Source organism: Manis pentadactyla, chromosome 7 (assembly GCF_030020395.1).
Source record: "Manis pentadactyla isolate mManPen7 chromosome 7, mManPen7.hap1, whole genome shotgun sequence".
In the NCBI taxonomy this organism is placed as follows: domain Eukaryota; kingdom Metazoa; phylum Chordata; class Mammalia; order Pholidota; family Manidae; genus Manis; species Manis pentadactyla.
In genome coordinates, this window is record NC_080025.1 from 14,405,322 (window position 1) to 14,418,216 (window position 12,895).

At 37.6% G+C, this 12,895-nt stretch overlaps 1 protein-coding gene across 2 annotated transcripts in view; it reads right to left on the minus strand.

The window, feature by feature from the left end:
* The window catches only part of ZDHHC2 (zinc finger DHHC-type palmitoyltransferase 2), a 60,376-nt gene that overhangs the window by 28,811 nt on the left and 18,670 nt on the right, over positions 1–12,895 (minus strand). For both annotated transcript variants that reach the window (XR_005026582.2, XM_036894203.2), the window contains exons 2-3: positions 6,436–6,462; positions 5,260–5,354 (exon numbers count right to left, since the gene is read on the minus strand). Coding sequence is in view for 1 of the 2 variants with exons in the window: in XM_036894203.2 (XP_036750098.1) it covers positions 5,260–5,354; positions 6,436–6,462 (122 nt within the window). In the remaining variant the exon portion in view is untranslated. The remainder of the gene's footprint in view (positions 1–5,259; positions 5,355–6,435; positions 6,463–12,895) is intronic.

A 12,895-nucleotide genomic window follows, 5' to 3' on the forward strand; every position in this document is an offset into this window, starting at 1 on the left:
TATCAGTAGATTCTTAGATATTTATTTTATCCATTAGGTTACCCAACACTGTTTTATTTATTTGGTTGCTTCAGTCACGGGAGTTTTCGGTTGGCTCCTGTGTCTCTCTGACATACCACCATCAAAGTTTGTTTAGAGCTTCCCTACTTTTTGCCACTGTAAGATGTTCCTGGCTCACTGTGACTATTTCCTGCCCTAGTTCTAGAGCCATCCTCCCTCCTTTCACGAGAGAATGGTATTAGAAACCAAGATCTGGGATCAAGTATAGTATGCAGATTAAAGAAGAATATAATTTTAGAAGAATATATAAATTAAGAAAAAACAAGTCTAATAACAAACAAAAAACTCACAGGACTATATTTCTTTTTAGCTAGTTGTTTTTCACATAGGACAAAAATGAACATATAACTTGGCAGTATCTAAAACGTACAAATTAAAATACAGAACGTTTTTGCCTATTAAACTGGCCACAGTTTTCTTAATGACAACATGCAAGGCTAAGGGTCTGATGACATTGGCGGCACCGCAAATCGCTACCAACCTTCTGGCAAACAAACTGGCAAGTGTCTTAAATTTCCTTGATTGGGTGATTCTATGTCTGAGAATTTATATTAAGGAAATAATCCAAAATACAGGTAAAGACCTAAGTAAAAAATGTTAGAAACATTATTTATGATATGAAAAGTTGGGATCAGCCTAAAAATCCAAGATGGGATGAGACTGAGTACATTTTTATGTGTTTTGGTGAAAATATCATGCCATTTTAAAAAATGACAATAATCCAGTAATGAAGTATTACTTGGAAAAAAAATTGGAATAGGTGCACTCTGAATACAACTAAGAAGAAACAGAAAGAAATTCAGAATGTAAACTGCCTTAATTAGCGGGGTGGGATTTTTTTTTTTTCCTTTTTCTTTTTGCTTAGTCTCCATTTTTGCAATATAATTTCATATGTTATATTACTTTTATCTTGGGAGAAAATGTCAGAAATTGAAAAACTAGTATCAATTTAACAATCTTGCTATGAAAAAGGTAAATATTAGTTCATACATCCCAGAATTCTTATATTCTCTCAATAGTGACATAAAAATATTCTTTTTTTATATCACTTCTTCTGATTTTCTCCCCCCATTTTTCAAAGATTTGTAACATTTGAGAGCATTTTACTGTCCACCTAAGTCCAGGAGCCCTCGTTTTACAAGTGAGAGGGCTCTGGCTGCTGATCAGTTAGATTGGCCCACGCCTTGCATTTTATTGATGGACTGACCCAAGATTCTTAGCCAGCAAGCACGGGATCTTTCTTTCATGTGGACGCCAAACACTTTCGATCATATTACCCCTTATCAGTATAAAGGAATTTGAGAGTGCACTGCCAGTGTATGCATATTTACTTATTTATATATGTAGTATTACCTAATATATTATGAACTTCATATGTGAAACTTCAAGAAAGAGAAATATTAAAAGAATAGTGTGTACATAGCAGTGGTGCTGTATTTTCTCCACATTCCCGCTAATGTCCTAGGCACACCCACTCATTGGGACATCCTCTCTCCATAGTAGAGAACATAGTGGTACAGTGACAAGAGTGTAGCCTTGATGGTCAAAACAAGCTAGCTTTGAATATTAGCTCTGCCACCCACCCACACCAGATGTCTTAGAATGATTAGCTGGTGTTCAGAGCCTATTGCTCCATTCATAAAATGGTAATAAATAATATCTATCTTTCTAAGTTGTAGGGATTCAATAAAGTATTTGTCTTTTATAGAAAAATCACACCATAAAGTCTGGGACAGCTGTAAATTCACTGTCATCAATCTCAAGCACTCCCTTAATACTGCATCATTTATTCTGTGTTCTGTATTTTTTCATTTTTCTATACTCTCCAACCACTATTTCAACCATCTCTTTGCTCCCAAACCTCAACCTCCCTCCCTCACCATTCTTAGCCGATGAGCTCACATATAATCTTAGGGAGAAATCAGAAATGACTTCAACTTCCTGCCAAAGCTATAAACACAAACCTACTTCTGTACATATAACTTCTTCCCTCATTCAATTATTTAACATATTTTTTGAGTACCTTTTATGAGTCAGACATTGCTCTAGGGATGGGAAATGGATTAGTGAACAAAACACTTCAAGTTCCTGCTTTTGTACAGCTTACATTCTGGGGATGGTATAACAATGAATATGGAGTGCATTCTAGAAATGATATGCCATGAGAAAATACAGTGAGGTAAGGTTTATAGGGCATGCTAGGGACAGGGTTTACTATTTTATGCACAGTGGCCATGAAAAACCTCAGAGACAAGGTACCCCATGAGCAGAGACACAGAGATAGGAAGAAAGTGAGGACCTGGCCACCCAGGTATGTGGGGGAAGGCTGTTCCGGGTCAAGGGGAAACAGCAGGTTTCAAGGCCCTAGCAGAGGGATGTGCTTAGCATGCAGACCAAACAGCAAGGAAACCAAGGTGATTAAAGCAGCATTAAAAAGGGTCAGAGGTGGCGTGGGCCAGGCCATGCACAGCCTGCAGAAGGGAAGTAGGTTTTTGTACTCTGACTGAACTCAGATATCACAGGAAAGTTCTGAGCAGAAGAAAGATATCTGTTTTGTGTTCTGAAAGGATCACTCCAGCTGTCGTGCAGCAAACACAGAGAAGAGAGCAAGCGCAGAAGCAAGTTAACCTGCTGAAAGGTGCCGCGCACACACACGTGAGAGATAGCCCCAGCCTGGCGTGGGGGGAGCCGGTGGGCAGGAGCTCACCCTGGGCACCCTGAGGCTGCTGCATATACGGGTCCTGCGTACAGCATTTGCTGACTGACTGGGCATGGGATCTGAGCAAGAGGAGCCAAGGATGATTCCAGGGCTTTTGGCCTGAACAGCTGGAAGAATGGAGTTGTCATTACTGAGGGGAAACCTTAGGAATAGGAGGAATTAGGGAATGGGTGGGAGACAAGAAGTTTGCTTTCAGTATGTTGCATTTGGAATTCCTCTTAGTTGCCAAACAGGTAGCTGGAAATGAGTGTATAGTTTAGGAGAGAGGACCAGGCTAATGATAATACTTTGAGAGCCTAAGCAAGGACACGATATATAGTCGTGACTTACATAAATAAGGGAAGATGGCTAGAGATTGAGTTCAGGGACAATCCTATGCTTTAGAGGCTCAGGAGAAAAGGAGGAACCAGCAAATGAAACTAAGAAGGGGTTGCCACTATGAATACAAATAGAATTATTCAGATGAGAAAGGAGGTAATAACATTCTAGACAGAAAACCATGGCATGGTGTACACAGGAAACTACATGGAATTAAGAACCACTAAACTATAGTAGGAAGTCAGTAATTTAGACAAGAGTCACTGTTACCCGACTAGGGAGCTAGGCCTTTACCCTGTGGGGTAGGTGGAGTCACTGAGGTGATATAAATGGTAGAGCGTAAGTGTTAAATGTGTTTGTAGACGGATCAGTCCAGCTTGGGGTGGAGCATGAAGTTCTGCAGGTACAGGGTTCTGGGAAGGGAACATAGGCGAGACTGTAATGACGCCACCTGGAAGACTGCAATGTCTCAGACAAAAAAGATGATTGAGACAGAATTAGGGCAGTGATTTAAAAAAAAGAGAGAGAAACTGGAGTTGGAACTGAAAAAGAAAAATTAGGAAGCAGAAACCTCTGCAGGATTTGCGTGTTGGGGGAGGGGCGGGCAAGGCTGCCCAGCTTCTGGCTCGAATGATGAGGTGGATGACAGTGGCATTAACTGGTACACTGAACAGAGGAGTCACGGTTTGGGGGAGCAGGCAATGACTTGTTTCTGCTGCGCTGTATTTGAGGTGTCAGTGGATCAAGGAGCTCTGTTTGGCAGGGTGAATGTAAGCTTGAAATGCAGGGAGAGGTCGGAGCTAGAAAGAGATGCGGGAATGGTCACCAGGGAGGTCCCTGGGAAAGCACCAGGGTGGATGGCATCACCTACAGCAGAGGTCAGCGCAGTCCTTCAAGCCTACAACTAAGGCCAGGATGGCAAGAGAGATGACAAAAAAAGAAGCAAAAAGGGTAAAAGGGAAGGAAAAAGAAGTAGGAAAAGAAAAATTAGTAGAGAGAAGAAGAAAGGATCCCTCTAAAGCATCCCAGGCCAGGCCTACCATTAATTCTGTGCAAATATCTGTGGTTTTGTTTTTTATATCCTTTCCCGGGTCATATAGCATATTTATTGGTCTTTTTAACCACAGCTGCATTTCAAACATTTCAAACTTCAGGAAACAATTTACAGTGTTGCCAAAACCTTTTTTTTTTTTAACTTGGCCTATTAAAATGACACTATTTTAGCACTGGAGCAAAGTTTATTTCTATTCAACAAACATGTACTGAACTAAGGGCCAAGGATACAAAAATGAGTAAGGCACAGACCTTTGACCAAAAACATTTAGCCAGGATAAAAGACCCAGAAACTAACAGTTAGCCAGAAAGATCTTTTCAAAGTATAGATTTGATCGTATCACTCTACTTAAAGTTTTCTGTAGCTGAGGCTGCCAGGGGTCCCCCAATATCCACTTTTTCCTTCTAATGTGGCCAGAATAAAGACTACACTCCCAGCCTTCCATGTGAGTCAATATGGCCACATCACTAAGTTCTAAATGTAAGTGGAAAGGGCACCAGCAACTCACAGAAACTCTCCTTAAAGGGAAGGACATTTCCTTTAATCCTCTTTCCTACTTTCTCTGGCTTGCTGGCTGGACTATTGACGTGATGGGTAGAACTGGAGCAGCCACGTTAGGCCAGGAGGTGATATCGAGAAGGATGGCTACACGTGTCAGAGCGACAGGATAAAAGGAGCCTGGGTACCTCGCAGCTATGGACTGGCTACAGACTTTGTATATAGAGAAGTTCAGTTAAATCCTTATTTGTTGCTATTTCTGGGGGGCTGAAGGTCAACTAATCCATCATTACTATGAAGGTTATCCCAGAAACATGTCTGCCTTCAGCTCTAACTATCCATCCCTCCATCCTGATGTCTGACTCTAAAGCAGAAATGAAACACCTAACAGACTTAATATTGGAAATGTAATATTGATCCAGTGCAAAAATAATAATTACCAAGGAAAAATTCAAATACTAGGAGACATTATAATGTAACAGACACAATATAAAACAATTGCTACACTCAGTAAGTTTGGAACATTAATGAAAAGACACAAATTTATTCTTCAGACATTAGTATTACTAATTTCCATCTTCAGGATAAGTTTACTAATATTTTAACTTACTTCTTTTGAAGGATTCATTGGTAATGTAAAGATAGTTTTCCAATACGACCAGACAAACATTGCAAAAAGGAGATGATAAGCAATCAGGCACACAACTAAATGAGAGAAACATAAGTATCATTGTAATATGCAAATACATTCTAAAATCATGGTATTCACAAAAGATCTGCTTGTTTTACAACAACCAAATTGTTTGACAATTTAATTATTTAATGTCCCATGATTAGAACGCTCCCATCTGTAGGCAGGCCCATCTGTTGATAAAATGGCTACAGGGACCTTCCCTACCTTATAAAAATAAGGCAAGTATGCCCACAAATTTAAATAATCAACCTAGCATTAAACAACTGTTAAAACATTCAGGCTTTAAGAACTTTGCTTTACTGATAAAAAACAGCAGAAGCAGTTCCTATTTGAGAAGCTGTTTGCAAATTTTGCTTTGCTCTAGTTAGATGTGGTGGCCCTAATTGTTCTAATGACAACATATTTAAACAGAGACTATCTGGACAAAGAGAAATTTCCTACAAGTTCAAATGTCTTTTTTATCACATGGGACAACTATTAAGAAAAGCATTCTGAATACTTTTTTCATTAAATATATAAACACACCTGTGTGGTATTTTAGTCTTGATGTATTATGCCAATATAAAACATTAATTTACACACAGTAGTAATGATTAATTCTGGGTAGTATATTAATACATAACTTAATTCTGCAAGAGACAGTTGAATAAGATATGCTAATGTAAAATATAACATGTTTGGTTATTTAAAAACTTAAACAGAAATTTTTGACTTTTTAAAAGAATGATGATACTCACAGAATCATTAAAAATTCCAATTACCCACTGAAGCAATTAAACCAGTGTGAGATGACTAATGTCAATGACATTTTCATTAATTACATGGATGACTCAAGTGGGGCAATACTCCGAGCTGAATCGGGAAATTGTTCATCTTCCTATACTGGAGGCCACAGGGCTGCCTGGTACAATGACTGCCATTTCAGGGTAGAGCTCCCTGCCGGGCATCTGACAGAATTCAGTTTGGGGACTAAGATGTCTTTAACCCCATCTTGTCTCAGGCATAACTAATTCCTACCAAATCTAAATGAATGCTCTTTTGTTTCCTCAAACTGTTTCTTTTGTATCTAATACAATGATAAACATATCTTACCTTGTTCTCCAATGTTTTCCATGGACACTATAAAAATAAACAGAAAAAAGAGATAAGGCAATAGGTTATATGAAGCTTATGGCAAACACAGGACTTGCCTGAGATACAGGGCGCTGCAGTAGGTTAATAATTTGGCTCCCCTCCAACATTCTTTAAGTATTTGTTTAGCTTTCTTCAGAGGAGTGGTGAGCACTGTGGGAGTGGGGGTGGAGAACGGAGGCTGGTGCCTCCACTGGCGTTTTAGCCCTGGCTACCATACAGAAAACAAAACCTGTCAAGCATGCCCTTTGTGGGGCTTCCTCCTGGATTGGATTGGTTTCTCGGTTTTCCTTTCAACTGTAGAGTCCAGATAAAAGCAGTGTTCACCAGGTCACCACATCTCCAGACATTTTTGGATCTTCCTAAGTCAGCAAAGACCGAGTGAGCTCTCCAGAAAGAATAAAATGTAGTGTGCACAGCATACGCTCTTCTTGATAAGTTTCTTCTAAGTATGAATTCTATGGCCCGGCAACTAATTGCTCCCTAATGTACACTGAGGGACCCGGGCAATGTGCCTGAGAAACCTCCATCCCGTAGGGGCTGTTGTAAATATCCCACGGTAGATTAGGACCGGGATCACAGAGCTAAACTCAGCTCGGACAAGAAACTGAGTATATCTAGTAACCCAGGCAGTCTTCTTATCTTCTGTAGTGTCTACCTGTTCTGTTTCCTGTTTGGCCTTCCTCTTGTTGTACTAAAGTGTTAGAAGTTTTTGCCTATCTCAAAGTTGGAGGATGTAGCAAGCAGAGATTTGAATTTGTTTATTTGTGTGTTTTTGTTTTTATTTGGCTTTTTAAAGGAGTGCAGTATTCCAGGCCTTACTTAGTCTTGAAATATTATTTCATTGCCTCAAGAAGCACTGGAATCAGAGGGTAATGTTGTGAGAGATTTTTAAGATAACCTGATCAAACCAATCCCCTATGACAGCTATGGAATGTCAGTTTAGGCATTTGTAGGGGAAGCAGGAACCCACAATTTTGGAGTGCAGCCCATTCCATTATTGGATTGCTCCAAAGAATGAATGTAAGATTAAAGTGTGCTAAAATTAGCCTTTGTGGCTTCTACCTATGGTACCTAGGCTTCCAGTCTATAGCAATAAGCAGAAAATCTAAATGACAGACTTTTGCATAAAGGGAATGTGCTCCCCTTAAGTGTTCTTTTAGCCCAGGTAATACATGATTTCCAGATCTCTCAACAACCTTGATATGGCTCATTTAAAGGTTTCCTAGGTTCTCAACTTTCTTTAACATTTCTGATCCCCAGAATGGGACAGGCAGACACAGGTGATCTTTGACTTAGAAATGCCTTGTTCCACACGTTTGCTCATAAATCAGAGGTTAGAGAGTCAGAATGCACTTTCTTACAGAACTCCTAAAATGGTCAATCTGAGGGCACAGGAAGGACCTCAGACATCCTTGTCTTTTAGACCTGGCCCTACCACTCCCTTTATGCATTTCTCTCTAGGCACTGTCTCCAAAATTAACTGCAAGTCTTCCCTGGATCAAAATTTCCAGTCCTTCAGGGGAACTAATTTAAGGATATGGAAAAACAATGCAACTCCATTTGCACATTTATATATGAATGACCCTTAATGACCATTTCAATCATGCTGGTGTTTTAAAGAAAATGTATTTGCTAACCCATGGCTCTAGCTGTCAGAACTGAAAACAGCATAACAAAATGACATTTGAAAACAAAAAGTACAGTTAGTATGAGCTGATAATCTTTTTGACTTGAGATGATTACTAGCTGTATATGCATTCACAGACTTTTTTTTTTTGGTATCATTAATCTACTATTACATGAGGAACATTACGTTTACTAGACTCCCCCCTTCACCAAGTCCCCCCCACTTACCCACCCCATTAGTCACTGTCCATCAGCATAGTAAAATGCTGTAAAATCACTACTTGTCTTCTCTGTGTTGCACAGCCCTCCCTGTGCCCGCCACCACATTTCACAGACTTTTTAAAAGCAATTTCTGTACCCTTCATAGCTTGTTTTCCCTAAATGTACTTCAAAATGCACATATCTTCTGTTGTTTTCAATTTATTAAGTTACAGATGGATGCATACATATGGTAAATAATTCTAATAATATTTATAGGGTAAAATATGAAAGTCCTAGAAGGCTGTATCCAATTACACTTCCACAAAGATTCTGAGCCTATCCAAATTTCCTATACACATAAAATAGGTCTTTACTTTTTGTCAGCATCTTGGGACAAAATAAAAATAATTGTTTTTATATTCATTTCCCTAATTACTAATGAAGTTTAGTATTATTTAAAAAAATTAAATGATTGGTTTTTCCTATCTCTACTGAGTGAATTGCCACTTTTCTATCGGTCTACTTCACTTACAGTGATTGAGAGTTTATATAGTCTGGCCTGTAATCCCAGATATGTTGCAAAAAAAGCTGTGTATAACTTTTTAAAAATGATTTAATAAATACTAGAAAACTCTTATGACTTATTACTGATTAAATAACAGTATCAAAACTTCCAAATTAACCTATCTCCTTAACAGATACATGAACTATACTAGGTTTTGCTTTATGACATTGAGGAAATTAATCTTCTCTCAACTATATTTAACTAATTGGTAAGTCAATGATTCACCTTGTAATTTTCAGTTAGTGAAGAAGCCATCAATTTCAACATTTCCTTTCTAATACAGATGGTAAGTCAAACATAATTTGATTATTTAAATCAACATAAAATAAAATAGCAATACCAAACATACTACAACGATCTTCTAAAAATAACCATTGGGTTTTAATGTGAATTTTGAGTTTTATCCAGTATTATTTAATTTTCTTATGTCATAGAATTATTCCAATGTGGTCTATTTAAAACTGTGCCTGTTCCTATTTTCCAACTGCACATATATAGACATTTCAAACGTTTTATAGCCATAACTTCATCAGTTTCTTAAAACCAGCTAACTAGTTAAATCATTTCTATTTTTTATATAAGAAAATGGAGGCAAATGAACTTTACTTAAAGTCACAATGAGTGGCACATTAGTTCTATCCTAGAAATTCTTTTATTTTCAATTTTAAAGTTCCATGTATGCGACAAAAACTTTATGACTTTGGGCTCTGCTGGATCATACTAAGACTAGTTTCTCACAAAAGCCCAATGTCTGCCAAGGAGCATCTGTTCCATAAATGTATACTGAATAATGAAGAGATTTAGACAAACGGAAGAAAACATAATAATTTGAATCACATAGAAGTGGAATATCAGGGCAGACCTCTGAGAAATGTTTATTCTTTCTTTTCTAGGGTGGAAAAACTCAAGAAAAAAGTTATTTCTGCTACCTGTCAGCTTAGCACACTTTAAAACTCAACTGGAAGTTTGCAAAACCTAAAGTAATCCTATTTGTACTCCCCTGCTAGTACATTTCTCCAGGAGTGAAGAAAACACCTCAGGACATAAATAAAGTGCAGAAGACAAAGTGGTCCATGACCCTTTAATGCGGAAAAGGTTGAGGGAGATACTGGCTTCAGTTGGGTTTCAATCAACTTTGAAAAAAGAAAGGTTTAACATAAAGTTATATAGGGTTTTTCCCTTCTAGTTTGGTTCTTCCTTATTATTATTTTCTTTGTTTTATAGTTCAATGTGTCAAAATGAAAACGAATTTTCCTAAGCATAATAAACAGCAAATATCCTGGATTAAGACAGGCAAAGTTTAACCCCATGTCTGCCACTTAACCTGCTCACACAAATTATCCCATTTACTCTGTCACAAAATAAATGCAAAAATACAATAATGATATTATTAGAGCTGTTACAAGAATTAAAAGAAGTTATGATATAATGAACATAACATAGGGCCTGGCACAAGGCAAGCCTCCCATGAGAATATGAAAAGAAACAGAATATTAATTTTGCTGCACTATATAATATACAGGAAATATGGGGACTAACAGTGAAGAAAAATTACAAAGAGAAAAGTAATATTTGTAGAGGCTTTTGAAAGAAATAAATGTAAAATTTTGAATGAATATAGACTTTATAAGTGAAAATAAAAGGTTAACAAAATAACAGGTCTCAATAGCTTGCGTTTTCATATAGAGATACTATTTCAAAAACTTTTTTGTATAAAACAAAAGTAGTGGTACTCATCCTTAGCCCAGAGGAACAATGAGACATAAAAACTTCATTCCTGATGTGGCAGTCTGCATGAGAACTTCTCTTAAAAGTGTGAAAATCTGTTTTAGATGTGACACCATCTGCTTAAGTCAATGAATAAAGACAATTGCTTTTAAAAAAAAAGAAGACCTAACTCTTACATACACCTGCCAAGAAGTCAGATGCAATTTACTCTTGGGAATAAGAGCACTGCTGTTATTCCACTAAATTATTTACCATTTGTACATCTGGTGACCATCTAAAGGTATACAATAGGAACACTGTGGCTCAAATTTTAACTTTGACTTCAGTATTCACTTGCCCAACTTTATCTTGGATCAGCCTTATTTCTTTTTGGTCTGCATCCTACAACAATGACATTTTGCTTTAGGGATTTCTAATGTTCTAACATCCCTCCAAAATGTAAAACTCTTTCCTGATTAATTGTGGTACAGCTGGGCAATAAGGACTCAGACTTGCTGAAAGATCCTAAGGAATTGCAGCACTTTCTTGGCACTGATGATGGGTAGGAAGAGAGAAAATGGGAATGGTAAATTACTACCAAACATACCAAGGATGTTCCTGTTTCCCAAGAGCAAAATGAAGGCCTTTGGGGATTTCACCTTGGAATCTGGGACCATCATAGATACTGCAAGCCCTGTAGTTTGGGTTGCTAGTTGTTTTCTGGCTACCCTTTCTGCCCAACCCCTTCCTCCTTCATTAATCCTTTCTCTAAGAAATGGAATAGGACATTAGGAAAAGGGCTGACTGGTCAGTTATCAGTTTAGAATTGATAAGAGTAATGCTTTCTGTTGTAGTATTATAGTTAAGAAATTCTTGTGTAAAAATGAAACATACAAAACTGAAGTTGAGGGACTACTGAGACTTTCAGTCCAAGTAATGAGCCCTAACATACATAAGGATAACAAACTACTTCTTGATTCAAATCTGGCTAGAATGAACATCTTTAAAAATATATCCTCCCCTAATCTCTTCTGCATGGATTATCAAGCAATCATTTAATCAGGGGTCAGTACAGTCCCAGGCCCAAACGCAGCCAACCACCTGTTTCTGTTAACAAAGTTTTATCAGGCACACACACCCAGCATTTACATGGATTTCTGTGCTACAATAGCAGAGTTGGTTAGCTGTGACAGGGACAGTATAGCCTGCAGGGCCTTAAATATTTACCATGTAGCCCTCTAAAGAAAGTTTTCCAATTGCTGTGTATTAGAGCTCTCCAGAGAAACAGGACCAATAGAACTGTGTGTATATGTGTGCACATATATCTATATAAATATAGATACTGATATATTGGTGGGGGATGGAGGTTAAGATTGATTTCCTAAGGAATTGGCTGACATGACTGAGGAGTTTGGCAAGTCTGAAACCTGCAGAACAAGCTGGCAGGCTGGAGACCTAGGGCAGAGTTAATGGTGCAGTTGGAAGGAGAATTCCTTCTTGCAGGGAGAGTTGGGGGGCCCTCAGTCTTTCCTCTTAAGACCTTCAACTGATTGGATGAAGCCCACCCACATTCTGGAGGGTAATTAGCTTTACTCAAAGTCTATTGATTTAAAGATTAATCACATGTAAGAAAATACCTTCACATCAACATCTAGACTGGTGTTTAACCAAACATGTGGCCACCATAGCCTGGTCAAGTTGACACACAAAATTAATCATCATACTCTGAATCTATAATTGAATTTTATTCTGAGAATCTCCTGTTAAGGAGGCATGTGCTGATCTTTTGTATCAGTTCTCAAGCCAAATTTATTATTTATTATAAATTAATAAATTGGAATAACATCTAACAAATTACATACATCTTTATGTATCTGCTGTAGGGAAAACAATAATAAAATCCTTTCTCATACTTTAACAACCTGACCACAAATAGTCTTACCCAAAGTTTGTTTATATACTCATATGATGGCTAAGGATGCTATCAAACCCTATTCTCTAAAGAGGTCTAAAAATATTAGAGCTGATTTAATCTAGATTGATTTAACTTCAATCTTGATAAAAAGCAGATTATCTTAAAGATTATTCCAGTCCTATATTTTTACCAACAGAGTTTAAAATTCAGTTTTGGTCATTATACATTACCAGCTTGTTGTGAAAATAATACCTATTGATAAGAAGCAGCCCAGTTAACTGTTGGTAACTTAAATCTACTTCAATCTTTGGTACTTCCAAAATTCAAAACCTCAGATACTAAAATATACCTGTCTAGTAGATTAAAAAAGTACTTTTCCCCCTTAAATTAGCAAAGAACAGTCA